At 42.5% G+C, this 24,969-nt stretch overlaps 1 protein-coding gene across 2 annotated transcripts; it reads left to right on the top strand.

Annotated features, from left to right (window-relative positions):
- Positions 1-647: 647 nt before the first annotated feature.
- Positions 648-24,096, top strand: LOC110533571 (E3 ubiquitin-protein ligase CBL). 2 transcript variants are annotated; one of them, XM_021617915.3, is made up of 16 exons: positions 649-934; positions 1,062-1,209; positions 2,559-2,806; positions 8,297-8,443; positions 8,598-8,754; positions 13,240-13,361; positions 13,515-13,652; positions 14,109-14,196; positions 14,493-14,624; positions 17,782-18,018; positions 18,282-18,398; positions 18,550-18,836; positions 19,345-19,503; positions 19,649-19,770; positions 21,541-21,720; positions 21,827-24,096. In XM_021617915.3, exons 2-16 carry the CDS (start codon positions 1,066-1,068, stop codon positions 22,141-22,143), a joined length of 2,595 nt encoding a protein of 864 aa, XP_021473590.2. In that variant the 5' UTR covers positions 649-934; positions 1,062-1,065; the 3' UTR covers positions 22,144-24,096. The 2 variants fall into 2 exon arrangements, with proteins under 2 accessions (XP_090042384.1, XP_021473590.2); XM_090186258.1 differs by lacking the exons at positions 21,541-21,720; positions 21,827-24,096 and adding an exon at positions 20,503-21,145 and having other exon boundaries at positions 648-1,209.
- Positions 24,097-24,969: the final 873 nt, after the last annotated feature.

Here is a 24,969-nt window from a genome sequence, read left to right as displayed (position 1 = left end):
ATCAGAGTTCCTGGGTTCGCGCCCAGGCTCTGTCGTAACCGGCAGCGACCGGGAGGTCCGTGGGGTGTACCATGAAATTGGGGAGAAAAAGGGGTAAAAATAAAAAAAAAAAATAAAAAAATACTTTCACAAGGCACATAACTACAGTACATCCAAACCAACAATTATGACTGACAACACATCTTTGTTGAATTACTGAACTCAGTATATATAAAAATGTATTTCTCATTATAAACTGGGTGGTTTGAGGCCTGAATGCTGATTGGCTGACAGCCGTGGTATATCAGACCGTATACCATGGGTGTGATGAAACATTTATTTGTACTGCATTAATTATGTTGGTAACCAGTTTATAATCGCAATAAGGCACCTCGGGGGTTTGTGGTATATGGCCAATATACCATGGCTAAGGGCTGTGTCCAGGCACTCCGTGTTGTGCGGAGCCCTTAGCCATATACCACACCACTTCGGACCTTATTGCTTAAATAAAGCATGAAGAATGTGCCTACATTTTTGTCATTTGGTATTTTTTTAAAAATTTTCTTGTTTTGATTGCATTGTAATGTTTGTATTCATTAAAAACGTAATTGTCAGAAGAGCATTATTTCATGGGTTTCAAAATGACTTTTATTTTGACATTTGAAGATCATTCCAAGCCGGAAGTTAGCCAATTCACTCTACAGGCAAAAAAAAAGGCTGAAACATAGGAAGAAAACAGACAAATAGTAGTTACTTTCCTATTTAGCTGAATGTCTGAAGATGTACGCCTTTGTATTTACCTGTCTCCAAAGATAACAGACGGGTCAGAAATAAAATAAAAAACAGGCAGGAGGTTGAGTTATGCAAACCCCTGTCTTTTCCGGCGAAATGAGAAGGCGGATGAGGACTTTAAATTAGCTAGTTAGCAAGCTCACGATTTTCTTCGTCTAGCAAGGTTTGTGTGATTATTACTATTTTTATCAGATAACAATAGAGACAGTAATCACGGCAGTTGTCTGTAAATACGTGCCCAGAATTGTCATTCATTGACCGCCTCGGGGTTCTCCCCCGGCCGACGACAGAAGCATGGCAGGAAATCCGAGGAGGGGCGCAGGTCTCATCGGCTTGATGAAGGACGCATTTCAGCCCCATCACCAGCTTCTCCAGCCTCACCAACCTGCAGTGGTAGACAAGAAAATGGTGGAGAAATGCTGGAAACTTATGGATAAGGTAGGTAACAAGCCATCCAATTTCCTCTCTGGTCTTATGGGAAGTGCATTTAAATTGCAAGAATACTTAACATATGAAATGCCAGGTTTACTGTAATGTCCATAGTGTAGCAATAGCAAAACAATAGGTCACAGAATATAAGAGATACAATTTGACAGTATTTTTTTTCTAAATGAGGGGAACAATTACCACCACTAATCATGTAAATACTATTTATTCTGCAAAATGAAGCATGTTTTCAGACATTAGTTATTTTTCTTCATAAAATGGTATCCCAATACGTTGTTCCCCCAAATGTCGCGAATTTCACAAATTATGCTAATTGAGCAATGTTTAGTATTTTGATTTCAACAGTGTACAAGTTGTCTTTGGCAGGCAGACACTTGGCTATTGAGTTTCACAACTAAGTCTATTTTCAAATTTTTTTCAATATTTATTTTTTTGCTCACTGACTCGGCTTGAATTAACACAATTGTACCTGATCCCTGTGTCAAATGGCCTATTCAACCAGAACAACAATACCAAATTATTTTGTCATGTTTTATATATTTGTCATACAATCGTGTAGGCCTATCATTTGAGGTTGTATGTTCCCTTTCCTACTACTGGTGTGGTAAAAATATCAACACTTTTGAATTATATTTTCTTAAAAACAAAGATGAGGACTACTTGGTGTACTGTCATTAGACAATTGAGACCATAACAAGGGACTGGCTAGGCCTGGTTGAATGAACCAGTTGAATTACAAACATCATCCAGACTGTAAATAATTGGTTTAACCACAAGCAGGAGCCACAATGTAAATGTTGAATTCTCCACTTGAATGTAAATATCCAGGTCACTCATACCCCAAATTTACTCTCACACTGTGTATCATGATATGTCCTGACTGCTTATTCTGTCTCTACATTCAAATATCCATCTTCCCCATTCATGCAGTTGGCCCACACAAGCAATAGAACATATTATCATAAATCATAAAGGCAGAACAAAACAAGTGCATCTGTATCCTGTGTCGTTGTTTTAATTCCATCCCAGTGTACGCATGATATTACTAGTGACACTTTCAGTTCTTGTAATTTCTAGGGCCAGACTTGCTCTCCTAACCACTTACCTTGAGCAATTATTATGACCCAATACAGTTTGTTTTTGTCTTGACAAAGATCAAGTGTTGACACAGCCCATGCATAGACAGATGTAGAGCAGAGAGTGTAAGCTTTTAAAAAAGCAATAAAGGGGTGGGGAAAAAGAAACATCTGAGAACCCATTGTTATATGACCAGTCATTCTGGTATGCGCTGCTTTCTCCAGTTTCCTCCGACCTCGTCTCACCCTCCCTTTCCCACACAGGTGGTGCGTCTGTGCCAGAACCCTAAGGTGGCCCTGAAGAACAGCCCCCCATACATCCTGGACCTACTGCCAGACACCTACCAGCACCTCCGCACCATACTGTCACGCTACGAGGGCAAGATAGAGACGCTCGGGGAGAATGAGTACTTCCGGGTGGTGATGGAGAACCTGACCAATAAGATCAAGCAGACCATGAGCTTGTTCAAGGAGGCCAAGGAGCGCATGTATGAGGAGAACTCTCAACCCAGGTAAAATGGAGGGGTATATTGCGCCTGCTGATAGCCAGTCTGTTTCTGCTATAGCCAACATGTTGTTTCTTCAAGGCAATAGTTTATAAACCAAACAAAAATATAAATGCAACATTTAAAGTATTGGTCCCATGTTTCATGAGCTGAAATAAAAGATCCCAGAAATGTTCCATACACAGCTAGCATGAATCAGTACAGATATTTATATAAATATTAATGTGTACAGTCAGCAATGTTATGTTGGCTCATTTCTTTGTTTTGCCTGGTGTTTACAAAAAGGTTATTTCTCTCAAATTGTGCACAAATTTGTTTACATCCCTGTTAGTGAGAATTTCTCCTTTGCCAAGATAATCTATCCACCTGACAGGTGTGGCATATCAAGAAGCTGATTAAAACAGCATGAACATTACATTACACAGGTGCACCTTGTGCTAGGAACAATAAAAGGCCACTCTAAAATGTGCAGTTTTGTCACACAACACAATGCCACAAATGTCTCAAGTTTGAGGGAGCGTGCAATTGGCATACTGACTTCTAGAATGTCCACCACAGCTGTTGCCAGAGAATCTGTTCTTCTATCTACCATAAGCTTCCTCCGTCATTTTTGAGAATTTGGCAGTATGTCCAACCGGCTCACAACCACAGTCGATGTGTATGGTGTTGGGTGGGTGAGTGGTTTGCTCATGTGAACAGAGTGCCCCATGGTGGCGATAGGGTTATGGTATGGGCAGGCATAAACTAGGCACAACGAACATGAATTGCATTTTATTGATGGTAATTTTAATGCCGTGGCGATATCCTGAGGCCCAGTGACGTGCCATTCATCCACCGCCATCACATTTTTCAGCATGAACGGCCCCATGTCGCAAGGATCTGTACACAATTCCTGGAAGCTGAAAATGTCCCAGTTCTTCCATGGCCTGCATACTCACCAGACATGTCACACATTGAGCATGTTTGTGATGCTCTGGATCAACGTTTACGACAGCGTGTTCCAGTTCCTGCCAATATCTAGCAACTTCACACATCCATTGAAGAGGAGTGGGACAACATTCCACATGCCACAATTAACACCCTGATGAACTGTATGTGAAGGAGATGTGTCACGCTGCATGAGGCAAATGGTGGTCACACCAGATACTGACTAGTTTTCTGATCCACGCCCCTACCTTTGTAAGGTATCTGTGACCAACAGATATATATTCCCAGTTGTGAAATCCACAGATTAGGCCCAAATTAATTTATTTCAATTGACTGATTTTCTTACATTGCATTCGGAAACTATTCAGACCCTTCACTTTTCCCACATTTTGTTACATTAGCCTTAATCTAAAATGTATTAAATATATTTTTTTCTACATACAATACCCCATAATGACAAAACGAAAACAAGTTTTTAGAAAGCTATAAAAAGCATACCTGATTTACATAAGTATTCAGACCCTTTGCTATGAGACTTGAAACTGAGCTCGGGTACATCCTGTTTCCATTGATCGTCCTTGAGATGTTTCTACAACTTGGAGTCCACCTGTGGTAAATTCAGTAGATTGGACATGATTTGCAAAGGCACACACCTGTCTATACAAGGTCCCACAGTTGACAGTGCATAGCACAGTAAAAACCAAGCCATGAGGTCTAAGGAATTGTCCGTAGAGCTCCAAGACAGGAGTGTGTCGGCACAGATCTGGGGAAGGGTACCAAATAATTTCTGCAGCATTGAAGGTCTCAAAGAACACAGTGGCCTCCATTATTCTTAAATGGAAGAAGTTTGGAACCACCAAGACTCTTCCTAGAGTTGGCCACTTGGCCAAACTGAGCAATCGAGGGAGAAGGGCCTTGGTCAGGGTGACCAAGAACCCGATGGTCACTAACAGAGTTCCTCTGTGGAAATGGGAGAACCTTCCAGAAGGACAACTCTCTCTGCAGCACTCTACCAATCAGGCGTTTATGGTAGAGTGGCCAGACGGAAGCCATTCCTCAGTAAAAGGCACATGACAGCCCACTTGGAGTTTGCAAAAAGGCACCTAAAGGACTCTCAGATCATGATAAACAAGATTCTCTGTTCTGATGAAACCAAGATTGAACTCTTTGGCCTGAATGCCAAGCGTCACATCTGGAAGAAATCTGGCACCATTCCTCCGGTAAAGCATGGTGGTGGCAGCATCATGCTGTGGGGATGCTTTTCAGCGGCAGGGACTGGGAGACTAGTCAGGCTTGAGGGAAAGATGAACACCGCAAAATACAGAGAGATCCTTGATGAAAACCTGCTCGGGACCTCGGCCTGGGATGAAGGTTCACCTTCCAACGGGACAACGACCCCAAGCACACAGCAAAGACAACACAAGAGTGGCTTCGGGACAAGTCTCTGAATGTCCTTGATTGGCCCGGACTTGAACCCGATCGAACATCTCAGCAATGCTCACCATCCAACCTGACAGAACTTGAGGATCTGCAGAGAAGAATGGGTGAAACTCCCCAAATACAGGTGTGCCAAGCTTGTAGCGTTATACCCAAGAAGACTCAAGACTGTAATCGCTGCCAAAGGTGCTTCAACAAAGTACTGAGTAAAGGGCCGGAATACTTATGTAAATGTAATATCTTTTTTTTTTATATATATACAGTGCCTTGCGAAAGTATTCGGCCCCCTTGAACTTTGCGACCTTTTGCCACATTTCAGGCTTCAAACATAAAGATATAAAACTGTATTTTTTTGTGAAGAATCAACAACAAGTGGGACACAATCATGAAGTGGAACGACATTTATTGGATATTTCAAACTTTTTTAACAAATCAAAAACTGAAACATTGGGCGTACAAAATTATTCAGCCCCTTTACTTTCAGTGCAGCAAACTCTCTCCAGAAGTTCAGTGAGGATCTCTGAATGATCCAATGTTGACCTAAATGACTAATGATGATAAATACAATCCACCTGTGTGTAATCAAGTCTCTGTATAAATGCACCTGCACTGTGATAGTCTCAGAGGTCCATTAAAAGCGCAGAGAGCATCATTAAGAACAAGGAACACACCAGGCAGGTCCGAGATACTGTTGTGAAGAAGTTTAAAGCCGGATTTGGATACAAAAAGATTTCCCAAGCTTTAAACATCCCAAGGAGCAATGTGCAAGCGATAATATTGAAATGGAAGGAGTATCAGACCACTGCAAATCTACCAAGACCTGGCCGTCCCTCTAAACTTTCAGCTCATACAAGGAGAAGACTGATCAGAGATGCAGCCAAGAGTCCCATGATCACTCTGGATGAACTGCAGAGATCTACAGCTGAGGTGGGAGACTCTGTCCATAGGACAACAATCAGTCGTATATTGCACAAATCTGGCCTTTATGGAAGAGTGGCAAGAAGAAAGCCATTTCTTAAAGATATCCATAAAAAGTGTTGTTTAAAGTTTGCCACAAGCCACCTGGGAGACACACCAAACATGTGGAAGAAGGTGCTCTGGTCAGATGAAACCAAAATTGAACTTTTTGGCAACAATGCAAAACGTTATGTTTGCCGTAAAAGCAACACAGCTGACCACACCATCCCCACTGTCAAACATGGTGGTGGCAGCATCATGGTTTGGGCCTGCTTTTCTTCAGCAGGGACAGGGAAGATGGTTAAAATTGATGGGAAGATGGATGGAGCCAAATACAGGACCATTCTGGAAGAAAACCTGATGGAGTCTGCAAAAGACCTGAGACTGGGACGGAGATTTGTCTTCCAACAAGACAATGATCCAAAACATAAAGCAAAATCTACAATGGAATGGTTCAAAAATAAACATATCCAGGTCTTAGAATGGCCAAGTCAAAGTCCAGACCTGAATCCAATCGAGAATCTGTGGAAAGAACTGAAAACTGCTGTTCACAAATGCTCTCCATCCAACCTCACTGAGCTCGAGCTGTTTTGCAAGGAGGAATGGGAAAAAATGTCAGTCTCTCGATGTGCAAAACTGATAGAGACATACCCCAAGCGACTTACAGCTGTAATCGCAGCAAAAGGTGGCGCTACAAAGTATTAACTTAAGAGGGCTGAATAATTTTGCACGCCCAATCTTTCAGTTTTTGATTTGTTAAAAAAGTTTGAAATATCCAATAAATGTCGTTCCACTTCATGATTGTGTCCCACTTGTTGTTGATTCTTCACAAAAAAATACAGTTTTATATCTTTATGTTTGAAGCCTGAAATGTGGCAAAAGGTCGCAAAGTTCAAGGGGGCCGAATACTTTCGCAAGGCACTATATATGTATATATATATATATATATATATATATATATATATATAGAAACCTGTTTTTGCTTTGTCATTATGGGGTAGATTGAGGAGCAAAAAATAATTAATGCTAATGTAACAATGTGGAAAAAGTGAAGGGGTGTGAATACTTTCCGAATGTACTGTATATGAACTAACTCAGTAAAATCTTTTAAATTGTGGCGTTTTATTTTTGCTCAGTATAGTTGTTGATTTGTATAACCAGGTGAGGTCAAAATTAGCGCAACGGCTAGAACCCAACTCGAAAAGTAGGCCTAGGTGATCCTATCAAATGTTTTCTTTCTTGTTGTCAAGATTACTGGTATGTCTTATTTTCGGTGGGGTTTCTCATATGATGTCTTGGTTTTTTAGTTAATGTGGGTCGTTAAACATTTCTACCACTTGCGGGGAAGTGTAAGCGCAGTTAAGCTTCAAAACAGGACCCCCCCCCCCCCCCCCCATGACCCTGGTGGGAGATGCTTTGTTATCAGTGTTTTGAATCTCCATGTTGGTTTGTGATAGGCAGAGTGCTGCATGCTGACTACGATTTCCAAGAAACTACCTCACACCTCAAACCAATGTTCCATTAATTAGGCACGTGTTATTTGAAAATATTTTTTGCCATTTTAGCCACAACAAAAATGACTAGAAAATATGAATTGGGCATTTATTATTTAGTTGCAGGTCATGTTGCATAAAGGAAAGTGGGGATGTAAGAACCGCCTTAAGCTAAACAAACAGCTCTTTTTAGGGTATATTTCCTCTACTCAGAAATACATTGCTAAAACCCATCCTGTTTACTTTAGTTTCAGTTTAGCTATCATAAATATCTCATTCTAGTTCTGTGGAAGCAATGATGCTATCAGGGATTCTTCTGACTCACAAGTAGCACAAATGCATGTGCCATTATAAGAAACTGACATGCTAGTACTCATATACCGCATGCAATAGTTTGGTCATAAATAAGGTTAACATACACATTGATTAGTAGTTTGGTGTTGTGTGCCTTTGCAATGGGTTCTCAGCAGATGACACTTCTAAGAAGCTCATCACACATTCTTACAACTGAATGATTGTATACCAACCCCAACTCAAAGGCATCCAGTCCTGAAAGACTAGGCTTATACTACCTAGCCTTAAATGTTTGACCTGGGGGTACCAAAGTCAAGAAAATACATTGGTCAACTTCAGGGATGAGGTTTGTCTGAGGACGCTAAGATGACATACCTTTTCTTCATAGGCGGAACTTGACCAAGCTGTCGCTGATATTCAGCCACATGCTGGCTGAGCTAAAAGCCATCTTTCCTAATGGCCTATTCCAAGGAGACAACTTCCGCATCACCAAAGCAGACGCCGCCGAGTTCTGGAGGAGGTCTTTTGGTGACAAGTGAGTTTTTTTGGGGGGCCTCCGTTATCTTATAAAATGTCCTTAGTTGGGATGCCATATTTAAAAAGGGGTTAAAATTAAACAAACGCTCAACTAAAAACAAGCCTGGGGATAATTACTAATTTTGTATCACTAAACCCTCTCCTCTCTGTAGGACCATTGTTCCATGGAGGATGTTCCGCCAGGCTCTTCATGAGTTCCACCCCATCAGCTCAGGCCTGGAGGCCATGGCTCTGAAGTCCACCATCGACCTCACATGCAACGACTACATCTCCGTCTTCGAGTTTGACATCTTCACCAGGCTCTTCCAGGTACTGATTTCTCAAACGCAAATAATGATGGATGGGTTTTAATAACTTTTCCAGGTGCCTAAAGCACTTTAGATTGAATGGTGGAAACTCAACTCATCCACTACCAAAATAGTTTTACACCCCTTCCACCACCAATATGTAGGGAATCTGCTTTCACTGCTCCCAATTCCCATTGCTGACCCACTCACTATCATAATACTTTGGATAAGAGCATCTCCTAAATTAATACAAAGTGACTTACATTAAGTCAATTCAGGACCACTTACTGTAGCAGTTATCGTATTCATATCGTATCGCAAGTAATTAACTACCTTTCATGCAGTCAAAGTTCTCTGAGGAGCCAAATGTTTACAGAGCTCAACTGCTGTGTAGATAGTTAATTGTAGAAGCTAACAAAACATGGGTACCTTTTATTCCATCAGAGGCAATAAAGACGTTTGAGTACAAAGCTAGAGATAGAGCAGCTATCATAATTTAGGGTGGGGTGGTTAAAGTACAGTCAGTACGTCCTCTATTGGATGTCTCTCAACTGGGCGGGGCCTTTACAGTAGTTCCTTCGACTTTGTGTGCACAGAGGCTACAAGTGTTGGCACAGTCTGTCTGGGCAGACAGAAACCAAAATTACTTTCTCAAATTAGCCTTGAGAATTGAGCTGGAGCCTGTATGTTTAGACTTAGTTATCACTTTTGCCTTATGGCAAGGTGCTCCATCATGCTAGAAAAGGCATTGTTCGTCACCAAACTGTTCTTAGAAGGTTGGTAGAAGTTGCTCTCGGAGGATGTGTTGGTACCATTCTTTATTCATGGCTGTGTTCTTAGGCAAAATTGTGAATGAGCCCACTCCCTTGGCTGAGAAGCCACCCCACGCATGAATGGTCTCAGGATGCTTTACTGTTGGCATGACACAGGACTGATGGTAGCGCTCACCTTGTCTTCTCCGGACAAGCTTTTTCCCAGATGCCCCAAACAGTCAGAAAGGGGATTCATCAGAGAAAATTACTTTACCCCAGTCCTCAGCAGTCCAATCCTTGTACCCTTTTCAGAATATCAGTCTGTCCCCGATGTTTTTCCTGGAGAGAAGTGGCTTCTTTGCTGCCCTTCTTGACACCAGGCCATCCTCCAAAAGTTTTTGCCTCACTGTGCGTGCAGATGCACTCACACCTGCCTGCTGCCATTCCTGAGCAAGCTCTATACTGGTGGTGCCCAGATCCCGCAGCTGAATCAACTTTAGGAGATGGTCTTGGCCCTTGCTGCGCTTTCTTGGGTGCCTTGAAGCCTTTTTCACAACAATTGAACCGCTCTCCTTGAAGTTCTTGATGATCCAATAAATGTTTGATTGAGGTGCAATCTTACTGGCAGCAATATCCTTGCCTGTGAAGCCCTTTTTGTGCAAAGCAATGTTGACGGCATGTGTTTCCTTGCAGGTAACCATGTTTAACAGAGGAAGAACAATGATTCCAAGCACCGCCCTCCTTTTGAAGCTTCCAGTCTGTTATTCAAACTCAATCGGCATGACAGAGTGATCTCCAGCCTTGTCCTCGTCAACACTCACACCTGTGTTGAGAGAATCACTGACATGTCAGCTGGTCCTTTTGTGGCAGGGCTGAAATGCAGTCGAAATGTTTTTTGGGGATTCAGTTCATTTGCATGGCAAAGAGGCAATTAATTACAATTCATCTGATCACTTTTCTTAACATTCTGGAGTATATGCAAATTGCCATCATACAAACTGAGGCAGCAGACTTAGGAAATTTATATTCGTGTCATTTCTCAAAACTTGGCCACGACTGAACATTAGTGTCTAGTTTGAGAAATCGACGCCTCAAGTCCTCAACTGGCAGCTTTATTAAATAGTACCCGCAAAACACCCGTCTCAACGTCAACAGTGAAGATGCAACTCCGGGATGCTGGCCTTCTAGGCAGAGTTCCTCTATCCAGTGTCTGTTCTTTTGCCCGTCTTAATCTTTTATTTTTATTGGCCAGTCTGAGATGGATTTTTATTTGCAACTCTCCCTAGAAGGCCAGCATCCCGGAGTTGCCTTTTCACCGTTGACGTTGAGACTGGTGTTTTGCGGGTACAATTTAATGAAGCTGCACAGCTTTTTGTGCATATGGAAAATGTCTGTGATCTTTTTTTCAGCTCATGAAACATGGGACCAACACTTTGCATGTTGCATTTATATTTTTGTTCAGTGTTATAACCAGATGCAATCATTTTCTGTTAGTGAGAAGAGCAAAAACCTAATTTGATCTATTTCCTGTTTGTTTTTTTTCCACGGTCATTGCAGAATAAGTTCTTCAACTCTTCTGATGGTTTCATACTCGCAAAATAGCCAATAGGCCTACAACAATTTAAGATGGGCTACCATTCGTCCCATCTCTCATTTAATTGAACCCACTTCACAGTAGGAAATAGATAATCTATTTTAAAGTATTTTGGTCTATGCTGTCCAATCCAAAGCGCAGTAGAACAGACTGTTTTTTTTCTGAGTAGAGAATGTTTCAGAATTTGTGGGAAGTGCAGCTTATTTAGGTTCTGGAAAAAGTAAATGCAAAACATCATTGAATTTGAATGATCTGTTTACAGGTGCACAACAATTTAATTGTTTTTGTCTTTCAGAAACTGTCAAGCTACAGCAAATGTAACTGCAAAAGAAAACATTCTGCCAACACCTCTGAAGGCATTTAATCAAGTTTGCCATTGCTATTCCCTTTAGATACTACCAAAGTATACAAAAAATAAGGACCTTCTTGTCACCATAAAAACTGAAGGGTGTTTTTCATGCAGAGTTGTTATGCTTGTTCACGGATACAGTTTGACGACAGGTCTGATTTTATAAACAGAAAACATGCGTGTTCATGGCATGGTATGGTATAAATCTCAATATTTAGTGTAAAATATACACAACGGTTCTAAATGAGACCGGGTGTGAAGGCGTTTTGTTCTCAACCATCACTACTAGAGGTCGACCGATTTAATCGGAATGGCCGATTAATTAGGGCCGATTTCAAGTTTTCATAACAATAGGAAATCGAACAACAATCAATCATAATCTCTAGTTATAACTACTAATCCAGTTTAGCAGGCAATATTAACCAGGTGGAATTGTGTCATTTCTCTTGCGTTTACTGCACGTAGAGTCAGGGTATATGCAACAGTTTGGGCTGCCTGGCTCATTGCGAACTATTTTGCCAGAATTTTACGTAATTATGACATACATTGAAGGTTGTGCAATGTAACAAGAATATTTAGATTTAGGGATGCCACCCGTTAGATAAAATACCGAAAGGTTCCGTATTTCACTGAAATAATAAGCGTTCTGTTTTCGAAATGATAGTTTCCGGATTCGACCATATTAATGACCAAAGGCTCGTATTTCTGTGTGTTATTATGTTATAATTAAGTCTGATTTGATAGAGCAGTCTGACTGAGCAGCAGCAGGCCCGTAATCATTCATTCAAACAGCACTTTTGTGCGTTTTGCCAGCAGCTCTTCACAAGCACAGCACTGTTTATGACTTCAAGCCTATCAGCCTAATGGCTAGTGTAACCAATGTGAGATGGCTAGCTAGTTAGCTGGGTGTGCGCTAATACTGTTTCAAAAGTCACTCGCTTTTAGATTTGGAGTAGTTATTCCCCTTGCGCTGCAAGGGCTGTGGCTTTTGTGGAGCGATGGGTAACGATGCTTCGAGTGTGGCTGTTGTCTGTGTTCCTGGTTCGAGCCCGGGTAGGGGCAAGGAGGGGGACGGAAGCTATACTGTTACACTGGCAATACTATAGTGCCTATAAGAACATCCAATAGTCAAAGGTATATGAAATACAAATGGTATAGAGAGAAATAGTCCTATAAATACTGTATTAACTACAACCTAAAACCTCTTACCTTGGACTATTGAAGTCTCATGTTAAAAGGAACCACCAACTTTAATATGTTCTGAGCAAGGAACTTAAACGTTAGCTTTTTTACATGGCACACATTTTTACATGGCACATATTACTTTCTTCTCCAACACTTTGTTTTTGCATTATTTAAACCAAATTGAACATGTTTCATTATTTATTTGAGGCTAAATTGATTTTATTGATGTTTTATATTAAGTTAAAATAAGTGTTAATTCAGTATTGTTGTAATTGTCATTATTACAAATAAAAAAATAGTCAGATTTTAATCGGTATCGCTTTTTTGTTCCTCCAATCTGTATCGGCGTTGAAAAATCATAATCGGTTAGCCTCTAATCACTACACATCAGCTTCAACTAGAAATCAATTGATCATTAAGGCATTGAGGAGATTTTAGAGCTGGGCTGAAACAAAATTATGCACGCCCTGTAGTTCTCCAGAACTCCGTTGGTGACCACTGTTGCCGTGAATATCAGGTGAAGAACACAAGTTCTTCTTTGTTAACTAGGATAAAGATTTGTTGTCAATACAAAGACAAGCTGTTGTTGCATAAGGGTTCTGACTGTGGTGTGTGTGTATTGTGCAGCCGTGGTCATCTCTCCTGAGGAATTGGAACAGCCTGGCTGTCACACACCCAGGGTATATGGCCTTCCTCACCTACGACGAGGTTAAGGCCCGACTGCAAAGGTTCATCCACAAGCCTGGCAGGTGAGACACACACACAATGACACATACACTTGACGCTGAAGTAAATATTTTGACATGTACACTTACATTCAAAAAAACATCACAGGCCATCCAAGTACATCAACATGTACACAACTTCTCTCACACCACACATCTTTGGTCTGCCTCTGTCAGTTATATCTTCAGACTGAGTTGCACCCGGCTGGGCCAGTGGGCCATTGGCTACGTCACTGCAGATGGGAACATTCTGCAGACCATCCCCCACAACAAGCCCCTCTTTCAGGCCCTCATTGATGGATTCAGGGAGGGATTGTGAGTATGACATATGTAACGGATGTGAAACGCTAGCTTAGTTAGCGGTGGTGCGCGCTAAATAGCGTTTCAATCGGTGATGTCACTTGCTCTGAGACCTTGAAGTAGTGGTTCCCCTTGCTCTGCAAGGGCCGCGGCTTTTGTGGAGCGGTAGGTAACGATGCTTCGTGGGTGACTGTTGTTGATGTGTGCAGAGGGTCCCTGGTTCGCACCCGGGTATGGGCGAGGGGATGGTATAAAGTTATACTGTTACACATAGTTAAGATGAAAGAATGACCAAATACTAGCTTTTCTGGTTCAGTCAAGGCGTTTGTAAAATCTGTTGTGTGACGTTTCCTCTGTAGTTTGTAGTCAAACCGATTTCAACCTCTTTCAATCATCACATAATTGCTAATTTAATTAGCCTCTGGCTTCAACTGGCCATTGAAATGTTTAGACTTTTTGCTCGCTCTCCAGCTACCTGTTCCCAGACGGCCGGGCCCAGAACCCAGACCTAACAGGGCTGTGTGAGCCCTCCCCACAGGACCACATTAAAGTCACACAGGTCAGACACATTCTCACATCCACTAAGTTCATAACATTCACTACAGGTCGTAATTCAGACTTCAGATGCACTTGTGACTCAAACTTTTGCCTAATGTAATTTTCAATTGCTTACAATGCCCTAAACATACATTTGTATATTTGTCAGAATACTGTCTGTTTAGATAGATGTTTCATAAAATCAGAATTGGGCCAGAAAAATATTTGTCCTATTGAAGTATCTCATACACTGAGATGACAATTCTGATGTATCATTTACTTGTGTGATACTCATCCTTTCTCTTCTCTGTGCTACAGGAGCAGTATGAGCTCTACTGTGAGATGGGCTCCACATTCCAGCTATGTAAGATCTGTGCCGAGAATGACAAGGATGTGAAGATAGAGCCCTGCAGCCACCTCATGTGCACCTCCTGTCTCACTGCCTGGCAGGTATTTCCCAGAATTATGTCATCTTGCAAGAGTGTCTATTGTTTCACATTCATTTTGTACATTTTATTGGTCGTAAGTGCTGAGAATAGACATTTTACTCCTACTCTGGGTAAAATGAGAAAAAGAAACCCGCACTCTGCTCTTTAATAAGCTTTATGTATCGGTTCCATGGCCTTCGTCAGAGCTTTTGAGTTTTTTAAAATTGGCACCCTCATGTAGACCTAGCCCCACCCACATCTGTTTCACCCATAAAATTGGGTTTGAGTTGAGGGAAAACAAATAAGTGCTACCAAATATAACAATATGCATTTCATAAATATTTAAATAAAGTGTCTACATAAAACGTATTAAAGACGTCTGTAAAACCACAATGAGGACATCGACCTACCAAGCAAGTTTTCATAAATCGCTGTGTACAGCGCAAGAAAAACGTCAGAGTAATCTGAAATAGGGGAATAATTCATGTTCACATTTACAACATAACATACATAGGCATTTCATCATTAAGACCTTCAGGAAATAATGTCTGGAGAGTGAAAATCCCAAAACATTCTCCTTTGCTCAGAGTATTATTTTGATCACCTCCCCTGCCTCATATCTTAACTTTGTCTATGCCACAAAATCTAAAGGTAGAAATGTAATGTTTTAGGTCATTAAAATGTACTGCGACTGGATAATCCCTGTCGTTTCTCCTGATTGAATTTATGTTCACAGATTCTCTATGAGAGAACGAGAGGTTATACCTACATAGCACATCCTACTCTTATGGGTAAAACTAAAAGCAATGCATGAAGCTTCTTTAGTCATAGGCTCAAAAAAATAAAGAGAACACTTGAACAACACAATGTAACTCACACTTCTGTGAAATCAAACTGTCCACTTAGGAAGCAACACTGATTGACAATAAATTTCACATGCTGTTGTGCAAATGGAATAGACAACAGGTGGAAATTATAGGCAATTAGCAAGACACCCCCAATAAAGGAGTGGTTCTGCAGGTGGTGACCACAGACCACTTCTCAGTTCCTATGCTTCCTGATGTTTTGGTCACTTTTGAATGCTGGCGGTGCTTTCACTCCAGTGGTAGCATGAGACGGAGTCTACAACCCACACAAGTGGCTCAGGTAGTGCAGCTCATCCAGGATGGCACATCAATGCGAGCTGTGGCAAGAAGGTTTGCTGTGTCTGTCAGCGTAGTGTCCAGAGCATGGAGGCGCTACCAGGAGACAGGCCAGTACATCAGGAGACGTGGAGGAGGCCGTAGGAGGGCAACAACCCAGCAGCAGGACTGCTATCTCCGCCTTTGTGCAAGTAGGACCACTGCCAATAGCCCTGCAAAATGACCTCCATCAGGCCACAAATGTGCATGTGTCTGCTCAAACGGTCAGAAACAGACTCCATGAGGGTGGTATGAGTGCAGGACGTTTGGCATTTGCCAGAGAACACCAAGATTGGCAAATTCGCCACTGGCGCCCTGTGCTCTTCACAGATGAAAGCACTGAGCACATGTGACAGACGTGACAGAGTCTGGAGACGCCGTGGAGAATGTTCTGCTGCCTGCAACATCCTCCAGATTGACCGGTTTGGCGGTGGGTCAGTCATGGTGTGGGGTGGCATTTCTTTGGGGGGCTGCACAGCCCTCCATGTGCTCGCCAGAGGTAGCCTGACTGCCATTAGGTATTGAGATTAGATCCTCAGACCCCTTGTGAGACCATATGCTGGTGCGGTTGGCCCTGGGTTCCTCCTAATGCAAGACAATGCTAGACCTCATGTGGCTGGAGTGTGTCAGCAGTTCCTGCAAGAGGAAGGCATTGATGCTATGGACTGGCCCTGCCCGTTCCCCAGACCTAAATCCAATTGAGCACATCTGGGATTTCATGTCTTGCTTCATCCACCAACGCCACGTTGCACCACAGACTGTCCAGGAGTTGGCGGATGCTTTAGTCCAGGTCTGGGAGGAGATCCCTCAGGAGACCATCCGCCACCTTGTCAGGAGCATGCCCAGGCGTTGTAGGGAGGTCATACAGACACGTGGAGGCCACACACACTACTGAGCCTCATTTTGACTTGTTTTAAGGACATTACATCAAAGTTGGATCAGCCTGTAGTGTGGTTTTCCACTTTAATTTTGAGTGTGACTCCAAATCCAGACTTCCATGGGTTGATCAATTTGATTTCCATTGATCATTTTTGTGTGATTTTGTTGTCAGCACATTCAACTATGTAAATAAAAAAGTATTTAATAAGAATATTTCATTCATTCAGATCTAGGATGTGTTATTTTAGTGTTCCCTTTATTTTTTTGAGCAGTGTATTTAGGACGCATCATAAGCTGCCCTGACCAGTTAAGAGTTCAACAGGTGCCTTGATAATAGAAAGATTCAGTGAGTCAGTGTTTCCTGTGTCACATGCAATTGCTTTTGAGTTGTTCAGAATGTTTTGATATTTTATCAATCCATAAATAATCTAGACCTACATGTAAAAGTATCGCTTGCACTTTTGACAATTTCACAAGACATGTTTTATATGATGTGCCTAAATACTTAACCACTTGATTATTTAACTACCTACATGTTATTTAAAGTTATCCGTTTGGAACGCAACATGTTGTAAAAAAAAATCTCTAAATTGGGCATGCCTAAAAGTAGTGCAATTGAAGGCATATATAGTGCGTGTGTTAACTTTGATAGTGTTGTATGCAACATTATCGCCAAGTGACTTGATGCCTACTGTCCCAAAGTGATTTAGTTGTTCAACGGGAGTGACAACGAGTGTGTGTTGATAACAATAATATTGTGAAAATTCCACTTTTAACCATATACATTTGATTAAAATAAATGTTGTGCATGTTAACATTAGGTGATAATTAAGAGTAGGCAAAGTGATTGTCAGGCAAAAATGATAAAACATTTTACCATTACATTTGATGTACAGTCACATTCACTGTGGTCTGAAGCATGCTATATAGAATTCACGCTGGCGATGCCGCATGTCTAAGCAGTGTCTTAACATCATCCTAAAACCTACTCTTGAGCTGGGAGGTTTTTTTCCTTCTTAAAACAGGTTCACAGGATTTCTTGGACCTTTTCTGAGATGCTTTGTGGATATCAGCCCTTTGCCCGATTTTATGTTAAACTGCAGTATTGCTCTCTCCCAGGAATCGGAGGGGCAGGGCTGCCCATTCTGCCGCTGTGAGATTAAAGGCACAGAGCCCATCGTGGTAGACCCCTTCCACCCCAAGAACAGCAGCAGCGGGGCCTCCTTTGCCAGCTTCCAGGGGCCCTACGGGGTGGAAGGAGGTGGCTCCCTGTCAGTCTCCCCCAGCAACGACGAGGATGATGACGAGCGCCTGGAGGATCCCCACCTCATTATGAGCAGGCTGGCCTGCACCAAGGCAAGGCCACCAGCCACCATCTATGACCAGCAAGGCTTTGTCATGTTCTCTCTATTTCTCCTACACACACCATCTCACATCATCATTGTGTCCTTGTGGTAAAAGTGAAAAGACGATCTATAAAAGACTTGGTAGTTTTCAGAATTTGCCAATTAGATACACCACCCAGTAAATCAACAACTAAAAAACCATCTCCCTCCATCTACATGTTGTAGAAACAAGCTCACGTATTACTTGTTTTGATGTCTCCCCTGTGTTTTCAGGTGGAGCGCCCACCCTCCCCTGTGACGCCCCTGCCCCCTGTGCCCCCCAGGCTGGACCTGCTGCAGCAGAGGCCCCCCAGCTCCCCAGGGGCCCCGGGCCAAGGAGCAACAACCAAGGCAAGTGGAAGACCTAATCAAATTCAAGCTTTCTTTATGTATATAATGGTGTGCCCATGCATGTCATGTGATTTTTACATTTGACTATTTTAGCAGACACTCTAATCCAGAGATAGTATTGCATACAGTCATTAATATCTGCTCTCCCCAGATTGCAGCCCTCCACAGAGACAAACCTTTGCCCCTCCCTCCTGCCCTGCGAGAGTTACCCCCACCTCCCCCACCCGAACGCCCTTCTCCCCTTGGACCCCCAGAGGGCCGGCTTCAAAGGAGACCTCTGCCAAGCACCCCTCCAGAGCCCAACTGGGCCTCCAACTACATGGTTCCCCGGCACGTAGCCAAGGCCCCCCCACAGACCAACGGACCCAGTGACAGTGACTGCATCCACAGAGCAAAGCCGCTAGCAGCGACCAACGCTATCTACTCCCTGGCAGTCGGGTATGGCATTTGTATAGAAATTGATAAAATGTGGTATGGATGTAATGTAGATGTTCAATAGAGAGAAGTCACTCTTGCCCTGAAGAGTTATGGGAAATGCTGATTTTTATTCTAGTCCAGCACTAAAACAATAGATAAAAAAACATTAAAAAATGATTTGACCTTTTATTTAACTAAGCAAGTCAGTTAAGAACAACTTCTTATTTTCAATGACAGCCTAGGAACAGTGGGTTAACTGCTTTGTTCAGGGGCAGAAGGACCGATTTTTACCTTGTCTGCTCGGGGATTCGATCTTGCAACCTTCCGGTTACTTGTCCAACGCGCTAACCACTAGGCTTCCTGCCACCCCAAATGTAATGGTGGCCTTCCATTCCTGACGTGATTGGTTGAATCAGAGGCTCTCTGGGACTTAGATTGTCTGTATACCCTGTAGTAACTCAGAGTGACTGATTGGTAATTCAATGTGTTGTATGTATTACCTGGCTCAGTCTGTCTTGCTCTCTGTTAGGCCTCAACAGGAGTCTACTGGTGAGAAGTCATCTGGGAGTGATGAGGAGAATGAGTACATGAGCCCCACCTCTCTCCCTGCAGCAGGACCCTCCTGGGCCATGGCAGGTGCTGTCGTGCCCTCACCACCACCACTCCAACCCACTAACCGCGACTCACGGTGAGTGCTCAACACTGTCACTATGAGGTGACCAGGTTGATTATGATCAGTACAGGGTCCTAACTAAGGTTTTTCTGATGCCTCTCCCTCTGCCCTTTATCTTCCTCCATCCCTACCTCTCTCTCCCCTCCCCCTTCTCTCCTAGGACTGTGGCGTGTGATGTGGACTGTGAGGACCCTCAGGTGTATGAGTCCATGTGTAACATCCAGGCTAGTGCTACGGAGCCCCTCCCTCTGCCCTCCCTGCCCCAGCAGCCACCAGAGTCAGGTACATGGAGATGGATGAAGGATCTCTATTCTCACTTTTCTGATTGCACATGAAGTTACATAAGTCATCCCCTTTGTACAATCAGAAAACCATCATGAAACTTGAATCACACTGGCGTCTTTTGCATGTCTACACCTGCCAAGAAACATACTATCTCAATGAATGTGGCCACAATCCGATTACAGTTATGTATCTCAGCAAGTGGAAAATGCACACTACTGTTCAAAAGTTTGGGGTCACTTAGAAATGTCCTTGGAAGAAAATCACATTTTTTTTGTCCATTATAATAACATCAAATTGATCAAAAATACAGTGTAGACATAGTTGTAAATTACTATTGTAGATGGAAACAGCTCATTTTTATTGGGATATTTACATGAGGGGGTACAGAGGCACATTATCAGCAACCATCACTCCTATGTTCCAAAGGCACGTTGTGTTAGCTAATCCAAGGTTATCATTTTAAAAGGCTAATTGAGCATTAGAAAACCCTTTTGCAATTATATTAGCACAGCTGAAAACTTGTTCTGATTAAATAAGCAATAAAATGGGCCTTCTTTAGACTAGTTGCGTGTCTGGTGCATCAACATTTGTGGGTTCGATTACAGTCTCAAAATTTTCTTCTGAAACTCGTCAGTCTATTCTTGTTCTGAGAAATCAAAGCTATTCCATGCAAGAAATTGCCAAGAAACTGAAGATCTTGTACAACGCTATGTACTACTCTCTTCACAGAAGAGCGCAAACTGGCTCTAACCAGAATAGAAAGAGGAGTGGGAGGCCCCGGTGCACAACTGAGCAAGAGGACAAGTCCTCAACTGGCAGCTTCATTAAATAGTACCCGCAAAACACCAGTCTCAACGTCAACAGTGAAGAGGCGACCCCGGGATGCTGGCCTTCTAGGCAGTTGCAAAGAAAAAGCCCTCTCTGACTGGCCAATAAAAAGAAAAGGTAAAGATGGGCAAAAGAACACAGACACGGGACAGAGGAAGATTGAAAAAAAGTGTTATGGACAAGTTTCTAAGTTTGAGGTGTTCGGATCACAAAGAACATTTGTGAGACGCAGAAAAAATGAAGATGCTGGAGGAGTGCTTGACACCATCTGTCAGGCATGGTGGAGGCAATGTGATGGTCTGGGGTTACTTTGGCGGTGGTAAAGTGGGAGATTTGTACAGGGTAAAAGGGATCTTAAAGAAGGAAGGCTATCACTCCATTTTGCAACACCATGCCATACCCTGTGGATGGCTCTTAATTGGAGCCAATTTCCTCCTACAACAGGACAAAGCACACCTCCAAACTATGCAATAACTATTTAGGGAAGAAGCAGTCAGCTGGTATTCTAACAGAGTGGCTAGCACAGTCACCGTATCTCAACCCTATTGAGCTGTTGTGGGAGCAGCTTGACCGTATGGTATGTAAGAAGTGCCCATCAAGCCGATCCAAGCATGGGGTGAAATCTCTTCAGATTACCTCAGCAAGTTGACAACTAGAATGCCAGAGGTCTGCAAGGCTGTAATTGCTGCAAATGGAGGATTCTTTGATGCAAGCAAAGTTTGAAGGACACTTATTATTACAATGGAAAATCATTATTTATAACCTTGTCAACGTCTTGACTATATTTCCTATTCATTTTGCACCTCATTTCATGTATGTTTTCTTGGAAAACAAGGACATTTCTAAGTGACCCAAAACTTTTGAACGGTAGTGTATATCCTGTGTTCAGGTATTCAAATCACTCTTTTTATCCCTTTAATCCTCTTGTTCACCCTCCAGACTACCTCATCCCTCCCCCTGCGGTTCCCCTGCACCATATGGTAGAGGAGATGGAGGATGAGTATGACTACCCCCGACCCCAGGCTCCCCCAGCACCCGCCAGGCGCACCCTCTCTGACGTCACCGGCACCTCGGCAGCCTTCAGCTGCCTATCAATGGACAGCCCTACCATAGATGCCTGTATGTAAATCAGTATTAGAGTTTTCAGTCCTTTTCCTCTCTTGCTTTGTCATGTTAAGAGTTATATTTATCAAACACCACGAACATGTTCTTTCCTCTCTCCCAGCTACGTTTTCATCAGGTCAGGACCCCGAGTGCCCCCCTAAGCCCCTCCCACGCCGGGTCAACTCAGACCACCGGCCCCGCCCCCTTACCCCAGAAGCCCTGCTCCCTGCCGCCAGTCCATCAGCTGGCTCCCGAGGGGGGCCCGTTCCCGGTGTGGCGCTACCCATCAACGGGGAGATAGAGCATCTGATGAGCCAGGGCTACTCGTTCCAGGACATTCAGAAGGCCCTGATGATCGCCCAGAACAACCTGGAGACGGCTAAGAACATCCTGCGCGAGTTTGTGTCCATCCCCTCCACGGCCCACATCCTCACGTAGCAGCCTCAACACCACACCCTATATCCTTTACCCACTGTGCCATAATGGATAGCATTTCTACTGTGCTGGTTGTGACCTGTCTGGAAGCACTGTAAATTGAAGGGGAAGAGGACTCGGTCCCATGCACAGGCATCTAAGTGAGAGAATCTAAAGGGAGAGGGAGAATGCTTGACGTGGCCTCTGTATGGCCAAGCCTTTGACCCTTGTATGGTCGTTTGTGCTTGCCTCCAGTCTTATTGTGTGGCTCTAAGCATTTCCTTGTTTCTGAGTGCAAGGTAGAGTAAGCCAAAATTCACACGGTGTGCTTAGGCTACAGTAAGGAATAGTTATGGACTTATTGTGCAGCAGCAGTAACTGTTGTTGGGGCATACCTGACTCATGATTCCCACTCCCTCTTCACCCTAATGGTGACCATGTTAGTCTTGATTGTGTCATAGTCGTACATACAGTTTGTAGCTAGATACGCCAGGTGGAGACTAAACCATTTGATTCTGTGGTTTGTGCTAAAGCCAATGAATGTGAATATTTTAGTTGGATTGCAGTATTACAGGGCTCCATGTCATGCATTTCACTGTAATTGCAGTAGGTGAAGTAACTATTTTTTTAAAGTAAGCATAACTCCAAATTGCTTTAGTTCCTGGTTTACTTATAATATATAAGCCTGAATGACGTGTACGTAATCTCAGAATGTATTCAGTGTAGTGCTAACATTGACTGGTGAACTAATGTAACATTTCTGATCATGATGATTTCTGTCATCATTCACTGTTAGGCCTTATTGTTAATTCTGTGAATAGCTTATATTTTAAAGTGAGTGTCCATTTTTTAATGTCATACTTAAAAATAAAGGGAGTATATCTGCCCTATCTGAATTTTGCTCTCTGCTAATCAGTGTGCAATTGGACTGCTGCTTGTAAGGGTTTGTTTTTTTCGGATCCATACTATTCATTTTCCAGACAATAATATATTGATTGGGCAGAGAAGACAAAGTGATCCAAGTCATGTATATACCATGATATTTAGTGAACTGAAGTACTTAATTGGCACTACCTCAGACTTGCTTTGCTGCCTCCTCTGGGAAAGAACACTTTGTTCATACGTTACAAACAGAATGTGGCTCAGTATGCGTTTTGAACTAATGTATTTTCTTTGTACCTACGTTGATTAGGATTGTTTTTTTTCTCTCCCAATGATGTGGCTTCGACATATATATGAATCATTTAAATCTCTTTCCTTTTGAATTTGAAACCCCGTTGAACACTGCGTTTTTGTCATTGTCCTCTGGACTCGGGTACAACAGACTGGACAATGTGCAGTAATATGCCAAGGTTATTTGGGGACTCACACCAGAAATGTTAGGTGTTAATGTGTTGGATTCAAAGCCAAAAGTATTTAAATACAGGTTTAAATCACATTATTAGTTGTAGATACTTCTAGTTGTAAAGAATGGCCATGATATTTCTGCATCTGTTTCGCTTGAGTTTAATACGGTTTTAACTTCTTTCAAATTGTGCTGTACTTTGACTGCAATTCCTTGATCATCAACTTAAGTGCCACTCCTTGTAAAATCATTTGAGAATTGACTTCAGGCCTCTGCTTTCCAGTGTCGCTCATATGTGGACTCACCACAAGAGGACACTCTGTCATAAGAGATTGCTGTGGTCTCATACGCCACACTAGTCATTGCTCAATAGTTGCAGAATTTACTGGTGTACGGAAGCACAGTTGGTACTTTGTCGTTCGATCGAAGATAACAATGTGAAATTGTATGTTAGAATTCATTGTGCGCCTCACCTGTACATACAGAGAGAACTAACAAACTTTTTTCATTGCCTTATTGCATGTGTAGTTAGTGTTTTATTTATTCATTTTAATGTACTCAACATTCATTATGTTGCCATGTGTTCATTCCTCAGCCATTAAAGATTTTCAAATAAACAATATTTTCTTTAACATTTTGATTGGTATATTTTATAGAAAATGTTTTACTGTAAGATATGGTCCATGTAGCTCTTGTTACAAACCTAATAATATTGTTTTGCACTTTGTCTAGGGGTCCCAGGCCTATTTACATGGTCTGTCACCTGAATGAATGTGCACATTTGGGATTAATCAGCAATTTGAGGACTGTGTTGGTCCTCACTAACCCCCCCCCCCCCAATGTGCCCAGGAGACAGCAACTTACTGAGTTCAGGGCCAGCTCTGTCTTCTTGTTTTGCCTGTAAAAGCAGATTATTATTTGTTCAGATGGTGTCAAAACATATGTACAAAAAGGAAAAATTCTAAAGGCATGGCCAAACAAAACCAACAACCTCAAGGCTTGCAAGCTGGGACAGACTGACGATCACCAGAACCTGATGTGCTTATCAACCAGGCTCAGCACCAGGACAAGGTTGCTGCTGCCTCCTGGGGGAATGTAGTGTGGAAGTGTATCCGTCTATGTTCTAACACTAACCTCCCGCCCAATATCATAAGACTGGAAGAGCATGCTGTTCCAACATGTCTAGACTATTGTGTTGAACATCCTCTTCTTCCCACCAAGCATGCACTCTGGAAATCTGAAGCTACTGTGCTACTCACTCCAGGAGACAGCATAACAGTGGTTAGATGGGAGAACTCACCCCTTTCGATCACATTCTGGGTCTCTGTTATAGACCATAGTGAGGTGTAGTGTGCGTTATGATCAATTTTGGCTGTTGTGAATTAAATCTATCAGTGGAAATATGTATTTTCAGTCGTGCCTTAGCCATTGAAATGCACTTGTACATTTTCACTTCTCAGCTATGAACTTTTCTTTAAATATTTAGTGTAAAGATAATGAAAAAG

The sequence above is a fragment of the Oncorhynchus mykiss genome, chromosome 10 (assembly GCF_057628025.1).
Source record: "Oncorhynchus mykiss isolate SJ-2025 chromosome 10, ASM5762802v1, whole genome shotgun sequence".
NCBI classification, from domain to species: Eukaryota; Metazoa; Chordata; class Actinopteri; order Salmoniformes; family Salmonidae; genus Oncorhynchus; species Oncorhynchus mykiss.
This window is presented reverse-complemented; position numbering and strand designations above follow the sequence as displayed.